The 22352-nt window shown below is 39.7% G+C and overlaps 5 protein-coding genes across 6 annotated transcripts; 4 read left to right on the top strand and 1 right to left on the bottom strand.

Annotated features, from left to right (window-relative positions):
* Positions 1 to 5: 5 nt before the first annotated feature.
* On the top strand, positions 6 to 5094 carry LOC131320046 (protein Brevis radix-like 4). Its single transcript, XM_058350588.1, has 5 exons — positions 6 to 158; positions 432 to 832; positions 3228 to 3366; positions 3523 to 3854; positions 4520 to 5094. The coding sequence occupies exons 1-5, from the start codon at positions 51 to 53 to the stop codon at positions 4596 to 4598; spliced, it is 1059 nt and encodes a 352-aa protein (XP_058206571.1). The 5' UTR covers positions 6 to 50; the 3' UTR covers positions 4599 to 5094.
* A 1070-nt stretch (positions 5095 to 6164) lies between these two features.
* On the top strand, positions 6165 to 11699 carry LOC131320044 (omega-amidase, chloroplastic). Of its 2 annotated transcripts, XM_058350586.1 has the most exons (11): positions 6165 to 6510; positions 7587 to 7703; positions 8313 to 8537; positions 8671 to 8764; positions 8876 to 8950; positions 9435 to 9513; positions 10398 to 10413; positions 10729 to 10809; positions 10899 to 10981; positions 11304 to 11412; positions 11503 to 11699. In XM_058350586.1, the coding sequence occupies exons 1-10, from the start codon at positions 6217 to 6219 to the stop codon at positions 11389 to 11391; spliced, it is 1152 nt and encodes a 383-aa protein (XP_058206569.1). In that variant the 5' UTR covers positions 6165 to 6216; the 3' UTR covers positions 11392 to 11412; positions 11503 to 11699. The 2 variants fall into 2 exon arrangements, with proteins under 2 accessions (XP_058206569.1, XP_058206568.1); XM_058350585.1 differs by having other exon boundaries at positions 11304 to 11699.
* A 1182-nt stretch (positions 11700 to 12881) lies between these two features.
* Positions 12882 to 17115, top strand: LOC131320043 (vacuolar protein sorting-associated protein 2 homolog 1). The gene is made up of 5 exons (XM_058350584.1): positions 12882 to 13234; positions 14026 to 14156; positions 15729 to 15833; positions 16468 to 16728; positions 16825 to 17115. Exons 1-5 carry the CDS (start codon positions 13198 to 13200, stop codon positions 16960 to 16962), a joined length of 672 nt encoding a protein of 223 aa, XP_058206567.1. The 5' UTR covers positions 12882 to 13197; the 3' UTR covers positions 16963 to 17115.
* A 1334-nt stretch (positions 17116 to 18449) lies between these two features.
* Positions 18450 to 19871, top strand: LOC131320042 (uncharacterized). Its single transcript, XM_058350583.1, has 2 exons — positions 18450 to 18971; positions 19089 to 19871. The coding sequence occupies exons 1-2, from the start codon at positions 18594 to 18596 to the stop codon at positions 19755 to 19757; spliced, it is 1047 nt and encodes a 348-aa protein (XP_058206566.1). The 5' UTR covers positions 18450 to 18593; the 3' UTR covers positions 19758 to 19871.
* LOC131320041 (protein ALP1-like) lies at positions 19844 to 21929 on the bottom strand. The gene has a single exon (XM_058350582.1). The coding sequence runs from the start codon at positions 21310 to 21312 to the stop codon at positions 20014 to 20016; it is 1299 nt and encodes a 432-aa protein (XP_058206565.1). The 5' UTR covers positions 21313 to 21929; the 3' UTR covers positions 19844 to 20013.
* Positions 21930 to 22352: the final 423 nt, after the last annotated feature.

Here is a 22352-nt window from a genome sequence, read left to right as displayed (position 1 = left end):
GTCAGTTCGTTTAATTCCAAATCCCTACACAGAGACCTAAAGGAGCCAAAATGCTGACGTGCATAGCTCGTTCGAAGCATCCCGGTGATGATTCCCTAAATCAAGATCCCAATGCCACTCCAACTACCAAGCAATCCCTCAAATCTCTCACCTATCAGGTAGTACTAATTCCTCTCTCTCTCTCTCTCTCTCTCTCTGAATGTATGTTTATACTATGCAATTATGCATGCACAGACTGGGATATGATAATTTATTCTACATATATTTTGTTTGCATTTGATCAAGATTTTATTTTTTTGTTCAATTTGAGAGTGAACTTGACTCATTTCGCGGCATTCCGTTGCGTCCGTACTCAACACGGTTCTCAGTATCTGTGTGTGTATTTTCTTGGGTTGTGTGCCTCAATTAAGGCTTAGGATTTGGTTTTGCAGATAAAGGACATGGCATGGAAGGCATCGGGGGCGTACCGAAACTGCACTCCGTGTACGGGAGCAATAACGACTCAGCACCGACAAAAGAGCTGCCGTGGCGGCGAGTCGAACTTGGCATTGGATCAGAGATTCCGGTGGTCGCACAGGCGGACGGCGAGCTTGAACTCGGCATCGACGGCGGGGTCGAGACAGTGGGGGAAGGAAATGGAGGAGAGGTTGAAGGGGATGTCGAGCGGCGAGGGGACGCCGGCGGCGTCTGCGAGCGGGCGCCGAGTCGACCCGGTCGTGTTCGTGGAGGAGCACGAGCCCAAGGAGTGGGTTGCGCAGGTGGATTCCGGTGTTCTCATTACCTTCGTGTCCATGCCACGCGGTGGGAACGATCTCAAGCGCATTCGGTTCAGGTATGTGGGACTGTTTCTGTGATTCTATCTGGACGGTCCTGATTCTATTTGGGCTATGTGTGTCAAATGGATTTTGCCCTGGAGAAACTCTACGCACACAATTCTGAATACAACTATACAACTTGTACCGAATCGTTTGATGCACGTGAAATCATATGCATCGAATGATTCTGAACGCAATTATATTCAGAGCTGTGTTTTAAAATTACGGGCATGGCATTGCAGCCATTGCTTTTGCCCTGTTCATATGGGTTTGTGTGGTTAATTGTTTTGGGGAGGGATTTGCGACAGAAAAAGAATTTTTAATAAGGTCAACAATTTAAACAAGTAGTATTTGTTTAATTCCTCCTCTTTTCTTTCTCTACCAAGTGTAAAATCCTCCACCAATCTCTTCATCCTAAACGCAATCTCAGGGTCAATTTAAACTAAGTAATTACTTTGAAAACGGTGTCAATATTTGTTGATCAGTTTACTTTTTAGTTGTTCGTCGGTTTATGTGACAACAGTGACATTAAGAATTCGATTTGATGAGAAAAATCAGAATAGTTCGAAAATCTGTATTGAAATTGAAAAAACAATTGAGAAATGACGAAAAATGAGATCTACAACGATCTTTTTTGAATTCTTTTGGTCTTCACTGTTCTTTTCAAAGTCTATTGCTCTTCCAAATTTCACAAGCAGAATGCAGGGAAGATCGATTTTAGGAGCACCACTACCCTTCATCTTGAGAAAGTAGAAACCTCTAGCTGTTCATTTCTAAAGTTTTGCAGACATTATGGAAAAGGAAATCCAAAGGGTTGCCTTTTTGAAAGTCCAAAAGCAGAACTCATTCCAACTTCTTATTTAGTGGGGGCCTCCTGAGAAACTTTTAACTAAAAGTCTTGCTCCATTGTCGGGGGCTCTGCCTGCCTTTCTTTTTCAATCTTCACCACGCCTAATTCCTTTGTTTGTCATCTTGTGACTGCTATTTTGTTTGCAATCGTTGGTTTGCTGGGGTGATGCCAAAAAGTGGTCCGATATTGGCTACGAAAGGGAAGGGGTCACAGGACTTTCATAGGGGTTCAAATATTTTTGTAACCTCATTCCCGTGTGTTTCCACTCATCGAATCAGAGAGTCTCTCACTTGATTTAATGACCAAAAATGCATCGGCATATTAGCACAAGCATTTTTGTTCGGGTGCTGAGGATTTGAGTGGGTTTTTGTACTCAGGCTTGCTTGGAAAAACAAAAACAAACTCCAACATAATTGTATTCTGATGGTGAACCTTTGGCATCTATGGGAAAAATAAATGACTCTTGTTTATAGATAATCAAGAAAAAGGTTCGGTAGCTGATCATCTTACGACCACTTCACCTCGGAGTATCATAAGTTTATAACCCAAAACTTGTACCCTCTTAAATAATTTTCTTATTTGATTTGGTAGCATGCTTCAGGACTGACATTAATTTAATTCGGTAGCTTCAATTTTCACTTTGTCATGGACCTAGAGACCCACAATACCTAGTCCATGTGGAATCTCTCACCTGCACTGCACTGAATCAAGTTGTAGGTTTTTAGTTTTTACTAACCTCGAAGTAGGTCAGCACCTCTTTTGTCAATAAAGTTTGGGTGGGGCCAATTTAGTGGAGAGACACTTATTAGAACTGTTTATGAAAGATTACCTAGTATAATGCTTAAGATTGCCTATCATCATGAGTTGGGGATTTGGAACATAGACAGACCAGAGGTGGACTACAGGGGGTCGTGGCTCCCTTGACATAGGACCCCCCGCTCACGTTTTTCAATTATCACTGTCATGAGTTTTACTAATCTGAAATACTTTCGAGAGGCGCTTTCATGCTCGCGCATAATTATGTGACTTATGACTCCCCTGGCTAGTATGTTTTGTGTGGTGGACAACAAAACTATGATCATTCTCGTAGTGTATTCCCATGCCCACCTTCTTCCCCTTCTTCAGATGTACTCAAAATTTGAAAACACAACACACACAAGAAACATTGATTGTGTGAACTGTTCGCTTTTATAAGGAGTGGACTACACATTGGATTCTTGTTCCCCCCATGTGGTTTTAATGATGAAAGCACTTGCTTTGTGAAAGAGTTGAACGTCTCTTTTAGAATTTTATTTTTTGCCAGTATGGTGACAGAGACTAAATTAATTTAGAGCTCAGATCATATGGTACCTATCTCGTGTTGTCATTGATTACAACATTAAAACCCCAAAAAATCTACTATGATCAGAATTTTACTGTATATATTTAGAACTGGCCTTCATGCCATGATGCCAACACTGGTTTTCCACATACATGGGAGAGGCCATTTGACGTTCCCATAGTTTTTTATAACCAACTTATGAAGAATTATGATGGAAAGCTTATTTGTGTTGGTGGATTAGCCGAGAGAAGTACAACAAATGGCAAGCTCAAAGATGGTGGACAGAGAACTATGATAGAGTAATGGAGCTCTATAACGTCCAGAGGTTAAACCGCCAAGCATTCCCACTTCCTCCAACCCCTCCCAGATCTGAAGCTGAGGTGAAATATGTCGCACATCATCACCACTTTTGAAGTTTTATGTGTAAATTGAAAAAGTTGAACTTTTATCAAATGGTCTTATTGTTACCAAGTGCATTGCACTTTTTCCCCGTTCATAATGTTGAGCCGGTAATGTTATTTTATTGCTTATTACAGAGCATCAAAACCGGGCATGCTGAAGATAATACCCCTGCTACTCCTCCACTGCGAAATGAACACCACCCGGTGCAATCTCGGTATAACTATGATTCGGGTCTCACCTCAACCCCAGAAATCTCCAGCATTAGTGGAGCTAAGACTGAAACATCATCGGTAGATGCCTCCTTAAGGACTAGCTCATCAAGGGAGGCAGATCGCTCTGGGGAGATATCCGTCAGTAATGGTAGCGGTCTAGAGACTGAATGGGTTGAAGAGGATGAACCTGGGGTTTACATTACCATCAGAGCACTGCCTGGGCGGAAAAGGGAACTCAGACGTGTCCGATTCAGGTTGGTTCTTGTTGTGTCAACTCTAGGGCCCAAGTGCAATCAATTTCTTGTTGGCCATCTGCTCTTAGACAAGCATTCTTAGGTGGCTGGACTGGCAGCACAACCATCAGCCCCAAACCAGAAATGATAGCAGCATAGCCAACAACCGCAAAACAGAATAATGCTGCCACTTGGTCCACTTTGTCTTTTCAGCTCACACAGTTTTCTTTATCAGTGCCATTTTTCAGCTGTGTCGAATTCGCTAGCCATTGTCTGATCAGTTCAATTGCTAACTATGCGTTCACTATTCACCATCACACTAACGCTACTGGATGGACGCCATCTCACTAACACAGTAACACTAATAGATAGGACAACATATAGAACTAAATAGATGTTCTAAACTTTTCTTCGTATGTGATTGATCATCAATTGGCAAATGGTGTTTTGATGCGCATTATTTAATTTCATTGTCCCATAGTGCATCAACGTTGGTTGTTTTGCACGCTTGTGTACGTGGGGCCTGTGGGCTTATCCCCACAGTTCATAATAACAACATTTGAGTATCATAATGAAGAATCTGCACCTTACTCTTTTTTTAGTTGGTCAATTAATTCTCTAATTTTCTTGTCTTGAGCTGAATTGGGTATCTCTGTTTGTTGTACATGGATGCGGTGTACGTGCAGTCGAGAAAAGTTTGGGGAGATGCATGCTAGACTGTGGTGGGAAGAGAATCGAGCCAGGGTACATAAACAATACTTGTGAATTACTGAATGGTTCCAGCCGGCGATCTTATTTGCTGATTTTGGAGGTGGGGTATTTATAGTGTCCTCTTGCCATACCAATGAAGCGTCTTCTTTACGATAACGGCAAGATGCGCACACACATTGTTTCTTAATTTGCGTCCACATTAGAGTAGTCCCGGCCGCTTTCCAACTGCTTCTGCAACATCCTTGTGGGTTGTGGCCTCTCTCTCCTTTTTGTAAAACTGTGATCCATGGCCGAAGGATTTGGGTTCTGTACTTGGAATATTGGTGGTATAGAAGTTGAAATTTCACAACTCTTCGGCTTTTGAAATACAAATGAGAGGCCTATTTCTAGGTTCCCTTTGTTTTGTAGAGCTGGAGAGGAGCTAGCAATGCTACTACGGTTTTTGTGTGGAGCTTATTAAGAGTTGTGTCCTATAAACTGGTAATGGGTAGACTGATTTCTTTGGAAAAAATTGAAGTGCACTGATTTACTTGAGCTAAAGCTCGTTCAAGAGTTGTGTCCTATAAACTAGTGTGTTTCGTAACTTTTGTTCTAAAATTTATAACCTTTAAGCAGTACAATTCGTAACATTTTCATTACGATTCATAACATTTTGGTGTATTTCATAACCTTTATATGATTCGCAACTTTTTTGAAATACGATTCGTAACATTTTCTCCATAATTCATAATATTTTGGAGAGTACATGTGATACATACCCAAATAAGGAGTGTATTATAGTTTTTCCCTTTATATTGTACATATGCAGATGCACACATGTCTGAATATGTTCAACTCACAGAAAACCCTCATTATTTAGTGAATTCACGTGCATCGGACAAAATGACAAATTCATTTGTGTTGGGATCTATAGACTAATGTATGTGCAAATGGACTTTTTAATAAAAAAAAATTACATTTAATAAAGGGATAGCGAGCCCATTAAAAAGAAGAGCAATTTTGTTCACCTTCACTTGATGAAGGTCACTTCACCCACATTGGGTGAGTCCACTTCGATGATTAGACTCGTTCATTCTAGATGAATTGATTTGGTACGAGAACTGCAAAAAATCTGCTCAATCGAACACGCTATATCCTTAATAAATAAATAAATAAATAGAAACGTAATTTGGGTATGGGACTGGATAGAGCATACACATCAATTTTACGTGTAAAATGAATGATTCCTATTATCATTTTATAAAAAGCTTTCACCAAATGTGTATAAAATTATCTTCATCATACTAGTGTGCGAACAAAATTGCTAATGATAAAAGAAGTAAAGAACAGACGAGTTACACGAGTAGCGGATCAGAAAAGAAAAAAGAACGGACGATTATCTGTGCTAGAAGAGAGAACCTAATTCACGGGTACGCCAACAAGTTTTTTACCGTAGCAATTAATTGCAATTATTCAAAAATATTTTAAACGGTTCGAATTTAAATGAAGTATTTTCAAAAAAACATCATTAACATCCGGACCGTCTAAAAGTTTTGAACAATTTCGATTGATTCCGTAAACAACTGTTAGGACTCCGTCGGTTGAAAAGGTTTTCTCACGCTAAAAACAAGAAAACACGCCTGACCACTACAACGCAACGGTTCTTCGTAGTGGTACCTAATGACAAAGCTCAATGAAAACGATGGCTGCAATTAGCTTCCTCTCGTCATCCATCCTCAGGCTCAACTCATCCAATCGGAGTCTGTCGAAACGCTATAAACCTATCTCTCGCTTCACCACCAAAACTTCCTTCCTAATTCCTTTCCACAACCACAATTTCAGTCACAATAACCTCAACAATCATCCCAAGGGGAAACACACAGCAGTCTCTTCAGCTACAACAAACACGATGGCCGCTGCCTCCGTAGCCGCCGAGGAATCTAGGGTTCCTCCCGCTGTTCCCTTGCCCACCCCTCCCCTCACCAAGGTCAGTCTCGATCCTCTCTCTACACAGACTCATGTTTCATGTATCGTCAAATACAGATGTGTACAGACATTAATCATCTACTGATTGTCCTTTGATCTGTTCGTTGTACACGTTTTTTGTTTTGTACTATTCAAGTGCCTGCAATGAATTGAGGAATTTTTTTGACTTATGAAGTCTGAGGTGTTACCTGAAAAGACAAAAAACGCTAGAGCAAATTAATAGTCTGTCTAGCAAATTAAGTCTTGGAACGTGTTTTAAATACGGTACGCCTACGTTAATAGTTTTGGAAAAAAAACTCTGAATTTAGCTTTCAAAGCATTCTCCGCAAGTTTTTCCTATGCAGTTCCTGAAAATTTTTCCCAGAAGAAATATTATATTAAGAATTTGAAATCTTGAGGGAGTGGCGCTTCAGCAAGGCAACGCAAAGTCATAGAATGCTGCTAGAATTTTTTTTTTACATGAGTAATTGGCAAAATATTACTTCTTGTTATTAGAAGATGCTTGTCTTTTGAGTTCTTACTTTTGTAATCTATAGAAGCTTACCTCTATTGCATCACAATTTAACCATATGGCGTAACACGTTTTGTTCCCATTCCTGTACCAGTGGGCCTAGGACCTATCCCGTCAAGTTGTATGCTGGAGAATCGAATTGGTGTGATGCAGTAGTTATTGGTAGTTTTATAGGTCCATGTAGCACGATGAAGGAGTGGGTTGGGCCTCCGAATGCTGCTAATTCTTTTATGAGTTTCAAATTGGAAATGATTTAAATGAACGTGTTTCAACTTCATCTCCTTTTCATCTTGGGATCATGTTGTGAAGTGTCGGAGTTTTGTATTCCTATAGAGTTGAGTTTTGTTTACCCTCCACTTAAGAGGGTGAACATTACCCTCCTTCCTATTGGTTGAAATGGTGTGGATCCCACCACAAAGTGATGTCATGCTTACCAAAAAGTGTATTGCACGGATGAGACCTACACCATTCCAACCAATACGAGGGAGGGTAATGTTCACCCTCCTTAAAGGAGGGTGAACAAAATTGCACTCATTTCTATAACACTTGTGTTTCCTCCATTTCAGTTCAAGATTGCTCTTTGCCAGTTATTGGTAACTGCTGACAAGGAAAGAAATATTGCTCATGCTCGAAAAGCAATCGAGGAAGCTGCACAAAAGGGTGCCCAGTTAGTTGTTCTTCCTGTAAGTTTGTAGTGTCCAGGCAGATCTGAGGGTGCAAAGAGACTATCGCTGTCATACCTTGCTTTTTTCAGAAATATATCTCCGTAAATATATCCGCGTTGTGCAATTGTGCTTTTATCTGAAGATGATGCATACTTTTAGATGTTCACAATAAAATGCTTTTGGCCTTCAAAAGATTTAAAGCGAGCATATAGTCTCTATCCCTTTATGGTCTGAAATAAAATCTGTTTCACTAACATTCAAAAGACTTCTAATCTTAGTATCTTATAGAAATCACTCAAATTTCTTTACCATACAGTTCTTATAGGTTTAATGTGACCCTTCATGGTGGTTACTTTGGAAAAATAATCTGACCCTTCATGAATAGGGGGTGTTGTTTAACTTTACTGCATGGTGATGTGACCACTGGCATTGGATATGCCTTGTTCTTGAATTTGAGAGTCTCTGTAGTCTGTACTACGTGCCAGTGTTAACTGTACTCACATTTGACCTTTTGAAAGGACTTTCCGTGAGTGTTTTTATTATTTCTCTCTCCAGTATACTGTGATCTTAATTAAGTTTGAAAAGGATACTTCAACTGAGATTCTGGTTGTATCTACCCCATTTCAGGAAATATGGAATAGTCCATACTCAAATGCTAGTTTCCCAGTATATGCAGAGGATATTGATGCGGGTGGTGATGCATCTCCTTCAACTATGATGCTGTCTGAACTCTCCCGGAGTCTACAGATTACAGTTGTTGGTGGCTCTATACCAGAACGTTCTGGTGATAAGTTGTACAATACCTGCTGTGTCTTTGGTAGTGATGGAAAGCTCAAGGCAAAACACAGGAAGGTATGTGCCTCCATTATTCTTACATTATTAATTGGCAGCACAATATTGACGATACCAAAGATAGATAATTGACTACTGTTTTGACTCCTTTGCAAAAGCTCTGGATTAACAACCTTTCTGGCCATAAATACAGGTACATCTTTTTGACATTGATATTCCAGGTCAGATAACCTTTAAGGAATCACTGACTCTTACAGGAGGGGAGAGCCCAACTATTGTGGATACAGGTTTGCTTGTTTTCCGTTCAGCAGTTGCAAAGATCACTGGGACATAGACTTTACTCTTGTCATTGACCTTTTATTTGATCCTTACAAATTACAAGAAGTTTTTTATTGCAGATGTCGGTCGGATTGGCATCGGCATATGCTACGATATCCGGTTCCAGGAATTAGCTATGCTATATGCAGCAAGAGGTATGTTCTCCTTACATCTGTTTGTTTGACAGGTATCTTTATTTACCCCTTCAAAATTAAGTTGTTCTGCACAAATACGGAAAAGTAAAAAAGAACTGGTTACTGGTTTTATTTGGGGGGTTTTCCACTACTTCGTAGTATGTGATGCGATAAGACTATTTATTTGGTGGTTATCATGCTGGCACATAAGTTGATTTTTAGATGTTGACTCCTAAAATATGTTGATTCACTGTATCATCTGAAAATAGGATGAAATTTAGTAACTTTTTCCTTGATCAATATGCCTTGGTTAAAATTAGACTTTTAACTAATTCTCCAAGATCAGCTACCTTGTTGTAACGAATTTCCTTCTGCTCTCAGTTTTACAACAGAGCACATGTTAGGGACATTTGGGTGCTGTCCTAACCCCCTGGATTCCTTGGCGGAACTCAGTTTCGTGTTATAACATGGTTTCTAACATTTACAACTGTTCATTTATTATCAGGGGCTCACTTGATCTGCTATCCTGGGGCATTTAACATGGTGACTGGTCCATTGCACTGGGAGCTATTGCAGAGAGCGAGGTAACTCATTTGACAGTACTACCTTGTACCTTCCATATTCTGTACTAAAATTTGCAATCATAAGTCCTCATTTCATATTTGACTCAGGATGCCACCTTGTAGTACTGGTATTGGCTTAATCTACCTATTTATGGGCAAAGTGGCTTGAATCCCCAATCCCACTTTTTGTTACTTGATCTTTTTACCATTGCCCAAGCATTTGCCCATATATGTCGGAATTTGGGAGTACAGGGAAATGTTAAAAGTCAATTGCAGAAGGCAGAAGCCAACTGCAAGTTGGATGCTTTGGGTTCATCTTACGACTCCTGCTGCTGCTTAAATGTGTTTGAAAGTAAAATTTGTTCTGCAAACCACAGTGATAGTAGAAGTGTACATTTTGTTAATAATTGTTGTTTTTTGCTTCAAAATTTTCACTGCAGTTGAGAGAAACTTCTTGTTCTCTCTTTTGCTCATCTGTGTCTCTCAGTGTCCATGTGCATGCTGCCAAAACCTATTCCTGCCCATGTAACTCATTGTCTTATATGCTCAATGATCTAGTATCCCCAGTTTATGTCCCAAACTTTTGTGATTATGGAGGACAAAGGTGCACCATGGGACATAAGAGTCATGTCCTGAGTCTTGGCACATGACAATGCAGTAGTTAAAGGAATAAAGGGGAATAATCAGGTCCCATACAACAAGAGCTGTGCCAGATATGACTAATGGTTTCTACGGAGGTACTACAGTCATATTTACACAAATCCTTTTTCTTTTTTTTTGAAAGGCTTATTTACACAAATCCTGTGAGGATGTGGATGGAAGGGTTCTTATTTGCTTCAGTTGTCTCATACCTTTGACTCTTATAACTGTTCCTTCTAATATTTACTTCCATTGTTCTCCTGCAGGGCAATGGATTGCCAGGTAATTTTTTACCAACTGCTTTCTGTTTCACCTTTAGTACTATGATACTGATTTATTGCAAGCTAGTACAATCCTGAATCACATGATCACGTATTGCACATGCAATGGTAGAAATTGAGAATGCTTGCTTATCTGTGCTATTTTGGGATGGCCTTTTGCTTGGGATGATTAAGCATGTCTTCAAAAGATACCTGACATTGTTTTTAATGAATCAATAAACTGTCCCGTTTTAACGGAGCATTAGGTTTCTCAACATAGTTCTTGTTTTTAGTTTTGATGGTTGTATTCACTTGGTCGTGTGTCCGCAACTGGCAGTTGTTTGTGGCAACTTGTTCACCTGCTCGAGATGCTAGTGCTGGTTATGTAGCTTGGGGACACTCTACCCTTGTTGGACCGGTGAGTCTACAATTAAGTCTCTAATTATTTGTACATCCATGCTGTTGGTGATTTCTCTGTTGGAGCACTGAAGGGGATGAACATGGCAGTTTGGGGAGGTCATGGCAACAACAGAGCATGATGAGGCAATAGTAGTTGCAGAGATAGATTATTCGCTAATTGATCTTAGAAGGTGAGCCAGTCATCATCCTGTTCTTTATTCCTATCCATTCTCCCTCTTGTTTGTGACTTCAGTATGCTATGATCCCTGGAACTCTATATTTTGGTCTTTAATTTTTTTAATCACATTATAATTAGTAGGGTTCCTCTTTTTCAATTTGAACTTTAAGCATAGCAGGAAACAGTTACCGATTCACATTTTCTGGACTGAAGCAATGATTACTGAATTTGCAGTTTGTGGGGGATGTTATATGTGTTTTGACATCAGGAATATGTAAACACATTAGAAATAATGCTGTATCAATTCCCCTAAAAACTTGTGCTACAACATGCAGAACCAATCTTCCATTTCAGAAGCAGAGGCGAGGGGATTTGTACCAGTTGGTAGATGTCCAGAGGCTGAAAGCGGAATCAACCAAATGACAAGTTTCAGAAACTAGGAAGGTAGGATGAACGCTGCCCCCTTGGAAAATTATGCAGCCATCTCTTGTCTGGATGGTTAAATTGGTATTTGATGCATTATGATCCAATCAGCTTAATGATGGAGGAGTAAAGCCTTTCGAGGTGTATGCTTGACTTGATTATTCTGTCCCCAGTAGAACTCGGTATGGAAACGATGTTCATTCTTGGATATTATGCTGTCTTGATGGAAGAAAATAATTGTAGACATTTTGTGACTGCTTGTTGCTTTGGTTGCGAATTGATCCGAATAATCTGCTTCTTTTAAGATTTGGGTGGGTTTGATTTTGTACGTTCTTGGAAATAGTTTAAGAATATATGCTTATCTATTTGAGGATTGGCAGGGATTGAACCCTGTATGAGCATGGGTGTAAGCTAGTACTACCATTTATCACGTTGGATACCTCTTGGTTTCGGCGGGAGAATATAGGAATTAAGAGTAGTTTCAAACCAACTAATAAATGTTAGGAAGGTTTTTTTACCAATTATTTGTTTGTAACTTTGGCTTTTTGGGTGTGAATGTTTTGTAGTAAACGAACTATGGAGTTTTAACTTGTGTTAGAACGTTTCGTGTGTTCAGAGATCGGTTTGTTATATAAACAAGTTTTCATATTTTTTTTGAAGCTCGTTAAGTTTTGAAACCATGCCTGAACAAGTTAACATTGAACTCATTCGGCTTGTTAAGCATAAAAAGCTCAAAGTACTCGATATTGGCTTTGGATAAACTCGATTCAAATTCGTTTGAGAAAATCTTCACTCTTAAGCTAGTCAAGCTTAAATATCTAAAATCTACCTTGAATCATTAGTCATTCAGCTCGTTCATTTGCCCTAAACTTCTCTAATCCCCCTCCTGCCAATTAGGAAAAAGTAAAAAACATTTTTCTGGATCTTGTGGTAAAAATTTAGATCAAGACGTACATGACAATTACAGTCGACCATGTAATCGGTTTCGGCTTAATTTCCAGCCTTCACATAATTTTGCAGATTAGCAAAGCCAAATTCTGAAAGGGAATGACTTTAGTGGAGGCATGGCCTGGGTCTTCTCTATCATGACCGGTAAAAATCTATCACTGGCTTTTTTGAAACATCGTCACGTGATGGGCTCCGCTCTCTTCATGTCATTCCTTAGTATGAGCTTTATTGTGAAATACTTCGTTTTCACACGCCAACGCGGGATGAAAAAATGCCCAAAGCACGATAAGGAGAAACAATAGTACTTTGTACTTTGGTGACCATCTTTGAGTACCATATTTTGAATGTGTCATCAAAGTATTAATAAAACTTATTCTCCTACGAGGTTTGGATTGCGCAGTCGGGTAAAATAATGGCTCGTCTGTAGGGTTGTTCCTCGGTCACAAAAACAAAAAGAATTAATAAAACATGTTCCATTACATGATAAATGAGCACATTCTACCAATACTTTGACGACTCATCGCATGGTCTTAAAAATGATCACCATAGCATTGCTCGAGGGCGCCAGTTCCTCCATGGTGAGGGATTGGAAAATCTGTCGGCACATAGAAACAAAATTTTCCGGCTCAGAGACTCTCGAGGGGTTTCCCGTCTAATACTAGTATTTCCTCAATAACTATACCGCGTTACTGCTAAATAGTAGTAATAGAATAGTAGTTCGATCATCAAGGGCCCGAAGCAAACCACTTATCGAATTCGACGTGTAGTCTTCGTTCTTAGAGAGAGAGAGAGAGAGAGAGAGAGAGAGCAAAGCAGAGATTCATCGGAGTTACACGCAGTCTTCGTCGATCAATCAAGATGAGTTTCCTCTTCGGCAACAGGAAGACACCCGCAGGTTCACTTTTCGATCCGTACACACACAAACGCACATATTGGTTTCGCTAATTGTTATCATCGTGTGACATCTCGAGTTGGATTTTCTACGATCATGTCAATTGAATTTGATACCTAATTGGGGCAGTACTACAAGTGGAGTCATCCGTAAATTGCAGCAGGTTTTTGAGCTCTACTTGCGCGTAACGTAATTGGGATCGTAAAGCTGTGATCCTTAATTTAGGTTTCAGGTTGTCAATATTTGCAATTATTTGGCTGAGCATAAAAACGTCTCCTTTCTATGTTGACAACTGCCCTATGACAAAGACAACAGTAGTATGGAAATAAGCTTCTTCTTCTTCTTCTTCTTCTTTTTTTCTGCTCCCATTTTACTGGGTCTAGGATAGATTACCATTTTAGATGACTGCAATTGTTGCGTTACTTTGTCCTGTGTACAAACATCTATTTTTGGGCGTTAGGAAGTGCATCTAATTGCCTATCAGCGTGCATGATGTTGACTTGTGAAATTGAATTGTCTTATAGCACTGGCTTGTGGGTTATGGGCAATGCATTTACAGGGGTGTTTTGGCTCACTTACCTCTTTGTATGCTTATTCACCGTTGCAGTCTGTGGCTTGCTCTCCGTATCTTTAATTCTATTCTAATTTCCGTTTGGCGCTTACTTTAGGTTGTGGCTCACGTGCCTACTGTTTTGGTGATATGGTCAAAGACACAATGATTTATGTCATACACCGTCGAGTTATGACTTTTGAAGGCTCTATGTATAACTTGAATTTGTGATTGTAATTTTCAGAACTCCTACGGGAAAATAAAAGGATGCTGGACAAATCAATTAGAGAAATAGAAAGAGAGAGGCAAGGCTTACAAACACAAGAGAAGAAGCTGATTGTGGAGATGAAGAAAAATGCTAAGCAGGGACAGATGGTATGTACTTTTCCCATACCTACGTCCATGTATGCTGCAGAATATTTAGAAAAACTGCACTCCAAACGTACCATGGGGTTCATTCTGATCTCAGTTATCTTATGAGCGTCATTTCCCCCCTCTATTTTCATTTGCAACTTGCACTAATTCAAACATCATTACAATGATTGGCTGATCTCCTTTTAAGGTTGGTGAACAAATGGACCTACATTTTGGAATGTACAGTATACGTGTTTGTTGCTAATTGATTGGCTGCTGCCATTGTCCTGATCAGGAAGCACTGTTGTGGCTTAACTGTTGATATTATCTCAATTTTCAGTATCGAGTTCATGGGTGTGTGGAAAGCATTTCTTTTGTAAGTAGGTTTCACAATTAGTTTATTTAGAAAAATTAACTTGGAACACTACATGAGGTGTTTGAGTCAGGGCATATGTGCAGTGTTCTGATGCCCTATCATGAAGCATTGGAGGGGCGTCCATTTTGCTATATCGAAATTTTGTGTGTGTTTATAACTTTGCTGCATCTTATACCTATTCAGCGATTCACCCTCCAAAAGGTTATCTTGCTATTCTGTCATGGGGCCGAGAATAGAAGCAACCTTGAGATGCCCGCATCGACCATACAGAAATGCGCATCATGCAAACAGGGAAACTTTCAGAAAAAAAAAAACTCTTCCAGATTACTCTCTTCTGGATTTTATCCAAGTTCAGGCAATCTTTCTGGCGCCGAAACTACCCGACCCCCTCTAGAAAAAAGATGCACCAATCCCTTTGGCCTTACCTTATCCCCTTGTCCTTAAGTATTGACCTCTCCCTCACTAAGCATGTCCTTTTGGTACATGTTGTCGAGGGCAGCATTCATGGCAATCAGAAGGTCTTTGTCTGGAGGGCATGGTATGGCTTTGTTCTTGGTGTTGTTTAAATAAATAGATGTCGAGTGCTGCTTTTCCCAGTCCGAGAATCTTGCTCTCCATAGCAGCGGGAAAGGAGTCTATCTATCTGCCTAGCTTTGGTAGATTTCCCTGACGCAATATTCCATCGCTGAGGACAAACTTGCTTTCTATCAGTCCTTGTGTTGGGGTTTTGAGTGAGCTCGTTGCTTTTAGCCACTTGCTCTTTGACGGAGGAAGGTCGTTAAGAGAAAATATTGTCAGCAAGGCAACCACTTCTGTCTTCCTTGGATATGCTCAGTCCTGAACTGGATATCTTGCTTTTGTATGAGATTCCGTTTTCATCAAATCTTTGTCAGTAGACTCAGTACTGTCGATTCCATTGCAACTGCATTTAGTTTTTATTTGAGCTACCTTTATCTCTCGTGTCAATAAAGGTACCTGCCTTGGGAATCATGATTTCTTAGATGAACAGATTTGTTTTCTTTGCCTCTCTCCTTTTCCGGAGTAATTTAACATTATAACTTCTCATTCTCTGGAGCTTGCTTCATTGTTTATAAATTTTTAATATCCAGACATCTCCTGCTTGATTATTGCAGCATTGTTTGTTAGTAGAGATGGAGCAAGTCATGTATCCACTTAACATTGGTATGAAATAATGATTGCAAGTACTGTTGTTCCAGGGAGCTGTTAAAATCATGGCCAAAGACCTTATTAGAACGCGACATCAGATTGAAAAGTTTTATAAGCTAAAATCTCAGCTCCAGGGTGTAGCTCTTAGAATCCAGGTATGTATTGATTTTGGTTAAATATTTGTTATCATTATATTTTACAGTGATGTAACTTTCTGTTGTAACTTACTTCTTTCCCTTGTTTGTGGTAAACTGAGCCCTGTCCCATGTGTGTCCTTCTGACTGTTTCCAAGAGAGAATGTGTAGAAGTCACTTTAGAAAACATAAGAGGAACTTCATGATCCTTGTGTACTGCTGATATGGAGCCTAAGATTAGTACCTTGTTTTGAGCACGTCTGCTGCTCTTGATGTTTGCATTTATTTTGTCGTCTTTAGTTAGACCTTCATCTTCTGCCCTTTTCTGCTTCATATGGCATTTCGAGCTGGATGTGTTTTGACTTTATATTGACAGATAGAAATATATTCTTTATTTTGAATCTGTTTTCCAGAACAAGTTTAGATCCACTTAGTCGACTTTTGTATTTCATTAATTATGTTAGCTATAAAGAGTTAAAGACTGCTGGCGATGACACAACTTTTTTGGCCCGCGTACTGGATTGGCTATGAAAACCAAGAGTCAAAGACCTTGATTCTTTCAGCTAAAGATTGCGTACAGTGACAGACTTGTAGTAACTTCGGTAGTTATATTTCAAGCTACTAAACACTGGATTTTCTGTATGTTGCAAACCAGACTTTGAAGTCGACTCAAGCCATGGGGGAGGCAATGAAAGGTGTTACAAAGGCAATGGGCCAGATGAATAGGCAGATGAATTTGCCAGCACTACAGAAAATAATGCAAGAATTTGAGAGGCAGAATGAGAAGATGGAAATGGTTACTGAGGTCATGGGAGATGCCATTGATGATGCGTTGGAAGGGGACGAGGAAGAAGAAGAAACGGAAGAACTAGTGAATCAAGTTCTTGATGAGATTGGAATTGATATGAAATCTGAGGTATTTCTTCTATGCTACGAGATTCGTTTATCTACTCAGAATGTTGGCTAATTAGGACCTTTTGAATGGTAACTTTGTATGAATTTTTATATGCAGCTTTTGAATGCACCTTCATCCGCTGTAGCTGCACCAGCTGCAAAAACTAAGGTCGCACAAGCTGAAGCGACGGGAAATGACGACACTGGGATAGACAGTGATTTACAGGCAAGGTTAGACAATTTGAGAAAAATGTAGTCTACTGGTGGTAGGAAAATGAACATCCGGTAAGCCCTTGTAATATTTGTGGAAACTATGTCGAGTCAGTGCTTTGGTACTGTTTGTCTTGTAATGAAACTGCTTTTGGGTGCTCCGTAATACCTTAATATAAAGTCCATTTTAGATGCTTTATATGGTCGTGGGTAGAAATCGATTGAGGTGAGAGCACTCTCATGCTCATATACTGCACATTACTTCCAAAAACACAGGCAATATGGTAGTTTGATTCACAATGCATGCAGAATTCAACGAACCGTAGCCCGACCTATTTGCAGTGTGCATGAATATCAGAGGCTGTCAGCTCTTTCTACAGCACATCAATGACTTATCTGGGATCTCTATTCGCTTTGTTTTAGTATCTCCCTATTCAGTTTCGATGCTTTCAGCAAGGATTGAGCCACCCTTTCATGACCCTGCTCAATGCAGGTTCAATTCTTTGTTGTTATAATTTCCATACTTTTGTTGATTGGGACGCAAGATTTGGGTTGGTTTCCATTCTTAGCATTTCAATAGCACATATGTTTGTCAGTCTTTATTTGTTGTATTGGCGTACGTCTAATACTATTGTAGAGGCATGCAGGATGATTGTATCAACATTGAATCCTGTGTACGTTTGCGGCCCCATTTCATTTATTTTTGTGACCCTCTTATCCTCGTTCCAGGATCAGTTAGGTTGTGTTTTTGTGACCCTCTTATCTATCAGGAAAAGGAAATTTATCGAGGAACCATAGAAGTACTTGTTACTCCCTTCGTCTCTTATTTAGAGTCCAGTATTTCATTTTGGGCTCTTCCTTAATAAGTGTCCATTTTGTGAAGTTAGAGCATCCCCAATGGGGATGTAAAACCAGGTGCTATACTTATAATACAACCCAGATGTAAAAAAAACTGCTCCAATGGGGATGTAAAATAGCAATTTTGGAGATGGAAAATAGCACAAATGGAAAGGGAGATGTATATTTACATCTCCTTTTGGCTGCAGCTATAAATTACAGGTCACCAAAATCATCCAATCCAACTGAAATACCAGAATTTTGGACAGCCGGAGGTTACCTGATTTCGTCGGAAAGGCATCGGAAATTGGAAGAACACGCCGGAATCCGGTAGAACACGCCGGAATCCGGAGATGACCGTCTCGTACCCCGATTCTTGACGATCCATGGACGGCGCATGCCGCCGGCTGTTCGCCGGCTGTACCCTTCTGAAACTCTGGCCGGCTGTGCCTTTCTGTCTAGGATTTCTCCCTTCGGTTCAGAGAAAGGGAGAGGAGGGCTGGGTTGGACGCCAGAGAGAGAGAGAGAGGGGAGTCTGCTACAGAGAAAGAGAGAGAGAGAGAGAGAGAGAGAGAGAGAGAGAGAGGAGCCGTCTGGTTTGAGAGGAGAGAGGAGGGGTGGAGTCTGTCTTCGTAGAGAGAGAGAGAGAGAGAGAGAGAGAGAAAACAGATGATAAAAGATTAAAAGAAGAGAAAGAGTAAAGTTGGACACCGGTTGGAATCCGACCGTTGGTCTTTTTTTTTTTTTTTTTTTTTATTAAAATCCGACCGTTGGTGACCCAACGGCTGTTTGGGTGTTGAAAAAAATTTGTAACGGTCCATTTTTTTCCCCTGCCTATAAATGTGTCTTAATAGAATTTTAGACAACAAAATTTTTATTCATTCTCCACAAACACTCTCCAAAAAAAATAGTGTATTAATTATGGCAGAAGGAAGTCGTAGTGCGAGAGGAAAATCGTTCAACTCCGATCAAGATGAAGCAATTTGTAATGCTTACTTGTGCATTAGTCAAGACCCGATTATTGGTACCAACCAACCAAGATCTAAATTATGGGATCGGATTGCAAAAAAATACACTGAATTCACAGGAGGCGATGTACGATCGGATGCTTCTATCAAGTCTCGATGGCAAGTCATCCAGCAGGCTTGCAACAAATATCGTGGATATTTAAGGCAAATTCAAAGGCAACATCAAAGTGGAATGACAGAACAAAATGAGGTATTATTATTTTGTTAATAATATTATTTTGTTAATAATATTATTTTGTTTTCATAAGAATTTGTTAATATTATTATTTTGATAATTAATTAAATTATTTTGTTATTATTTGTATAGATTGATCTAGCGAAGAGACATTACAAAGATACTGAGACTAAACCTTTCGCCAATTTGGATTGTTGCTGGGCAATCTTAGAACACAGTATGAAGTGGGCGGATTTAACCCCACCCAGGTCCGACCCAAGATCTTCACAAATGGATACAAGTTCGGTCCCGCTATCTCCTGATTTCTCTCAAAATCCAAATTTAGACTCTCCTGATTTCTCTCAAGTTCCAAACACAGCGACTACATTAGAAGATAGCAATCCTACGAGTGGAGGTAGTGTTCAGTCTCCAAGAAAGAGGCCTCCCGGATGTAAAGCATCGAAGGCAAAATTATTGAAGACCAAAAAATCAGGAAATGAAGAACGTGAATGGATAAACTTGATGGAAAAATTCAACCAAACTACATCTGACAAGGAAAGTAGGAGAGCTGAAATGGAAGCAAGAAGAGTCGCGGCTTTGGAAAGGTCTACAACAAATGATGAGAGAAGGGTGGCGCTTGAGGAGAGAAAGGCAGCAATAAAGGAAAAAGAGATGGAAGATAGGATTATGCAAATGGACTTGGATTTGGTTCAAGACCCCCAAATGAAGGCTTATTACCAGTATCGCAAGGGTGAAATCTTGGCTAAATGGACGGCTAGCTCAAGTTCGAACGGTTATTTTCCTGATTTTCCTGATTATTGATTGTAATAATTTTTTATTGTCATATGTAATAGTCTTTAGCAATTATGTAATAATCTTGACTTTGATGTAATCGTTGAGTACTATTCGATAATAAAATGCATTTTATTTAGCTAATGAAGTACAAGACTCGATAATGAAATACAAGACTCGATAATAAAAAACAAGACTCGAAAATGAAATACAAGACTCGATAATGAAATATAAGACTAGAAAATGACATACAAGACTCGATAATGAAATACAAGACACGGGAACCTCATTCTTCATCTCCATTACGGGCCCATAGGTGTTCAATAAGATCATTGCGGAGCGAATGATGTGCCTCATTTGATCGAATCCTGCGGTTATTTTTAAAGAAATCAACCAATGCAGGAGTGATATCTCTCGATACTTGAATTGGATTGGAAGAAAGAAGTTCAGTAATTTCATCACTAGCATCGTGATCACGTTGGTCTTCAATTATCATGTTATGCAAAATGACACATGTTTTCATGATGCAGCCTAGATCCTCCTCATTCCAGAATCGCGCCGGTCCTCTCACAATTGCCCAGCGCGCTTGGAGTACGCCAAATGCCCTTTCAACATCTTTGCGACATGCCTCCTGCATCCTCGCAAAGTGTTGCTTCTTTCTTCCTTGTGGTTGAGAAATGGTTTGGACGAGAGTCGCCCATTTTGGATAGATACCATCAGCAAGGTAGTACCCCATGTCATACTGACTCCCGTTAACAACAAAATGGGCTGGAGGGGCACGACCGGCACTGAGATCATCAAAGAGATGAGATTGATCAAGAACGTTGATATCGTTGAATGACCCAGGCATGCCAAAGAAAGCATGCCAAATCCACAAATCATACGATGCAACTGCTTCAAGTACGATAGTGGGTTTTCCGCTGCGGCCACTGAAGAAGCCGTGGTAAGCAGTTGGACATTTGTCCCACTGCCAATGCATACAATCTAAGCTGCCTAGCATTCCAGGAAAACCACGCTGATTGCCCACATGTAAGAGCCTTGCAGTATCTGCTTCATTTGGTTTTCTCAGGTATTCTGCTTCAAAAATAGAGATAACGCCTCTACAGAAGTTTTGAAGAGAGTCAACTGCTGTACTTTCTCCAATCTTGAGATACTCATCAAGACTATCAGCAGGCGTCCCATATGCCATCATCCTCAGAGCTGCTGTCATCTTTTGGATACCAGAAAGACCTGCAGCTCCCGTTGCATCATTCCTTTGGACGAACGTCACGTCATGTTGTTGGAGTTTGCCCAAGATCTTGTGAAATAAGGGTCGACTCATTCGAAAACGTTGCTGAAACAACTTTTCGTCGTAGAGCGGATACTCACAAAAGTAATCATCATTGAGTCGTTGGTCAGCAGCAACTCTGTCACGGGGGATCCAGGCTCGACCGCTTGTAGAACCAACATGACCTCTTTGTTGGCGTCTTCTTTGAAATTTTTGGTATTGCCTGGCCATGATCAATTGCGCCATTGCAATCTCATCATCATCGGAGGAAGATCCGTCAAATTCTCCCAGTAATATTCTGTGGGTTAAATTGCTCATGATGATTTTTTTGGAAAGAGAAGACTGTATATAGATTTGAGTGTGAGAATGAATAATGGGGAGGATAGTATATATAGAAGGTAAGTAAATGGTGTAGTTGAGAGTAGATAAGAATAAATGACTGAAGTAAATGATGTAGGTGAGAGTAGATGAGAGTAAATGATGTAGGTGAGAGTAGATGACAGTAAATGATGTAGTTGAGAGTAGATATGAGTAAATGACTATAGTAAATGGTATAGTTGAGAGTGGGGAGTAAATGGATCAATTAAATGACGTGGTTGAGAATTGATGGGAGTAAATGGACGAAGTAAATTGTGAAACTGAAGTGGATGAGAAGTAAAAACAAAAATATGGGACGGAAGTATTTTTTTTTTTTCGGAAATATTTTTTTTTTTAAGTTCTCGATTACCGGATACCAAAATTATTTTTCAACGGAAGTAGTACTTAAATTAGAATTAAGAAAGTTGAGGAAAATTAAGAAGGATTGAAAGTTTGTTAATTATCCATCTTTTTTTTACATCTCACCATTGGATAGGCATAGGTTCTATTTTACATCTAACCAACTTTTAACCACTTTTTTCATCTAAAATAACTATACAACCTCTTCTATTTTACATCCCCATTGGGGATGCTCTTAGGGAGGTAAAAGTTGGTGTATTGTTTATTTTGTTCCTAAAAGTATATTTCATTTTGAAAAGTTAGTGAGTAAAAGTGTAATGATGATGAGTAAGTAGGAAAAATAGAAAAAAAAGTTAATGTGAAATGTGTAATGATAATGTCTTTTTAATAAATTGAAGTTACGAAGCAAGACACACTTGAAAAGGGACGGAGGGAGTAGTCTATTACTCTCGCCTTGTCCTTTCCCTTCCTAAATCCCCCTACGGTCTATGAGAGAAAGAGTCATAGACTCCAAGATTTCTTTCGAAAATTGGTTTGAATATAATCGTGCATGTCAATCGAAACATCATCCCCCTGATTTCAAATCCGAAGTACAAGGAAAAACTCAACGATACCACAGCTGAGTAACCAGCGACGCATCT

The sequence above is a fragment of the Rhododendron vialii genome, chromosome 3a (genome assembly GCF_030253575.1).
Source record: "Rhododendron vialii isolate Sample 1 chromosome 3a, ASM3025357v1".
Classification (NCBI taxonomy): domain Eukaryota; kingdom Viridiplantae; phylum Streptophyta; class Magnoliopsida; order Ericales; family Ericaceae; genus Rhododendron; species Rhododendron vialii.
The sequence above is the reverse complement of the archived record's forward strand: the minus strand, read 5'-3'. Positions and strand labels throughout refer to the sequence as shown.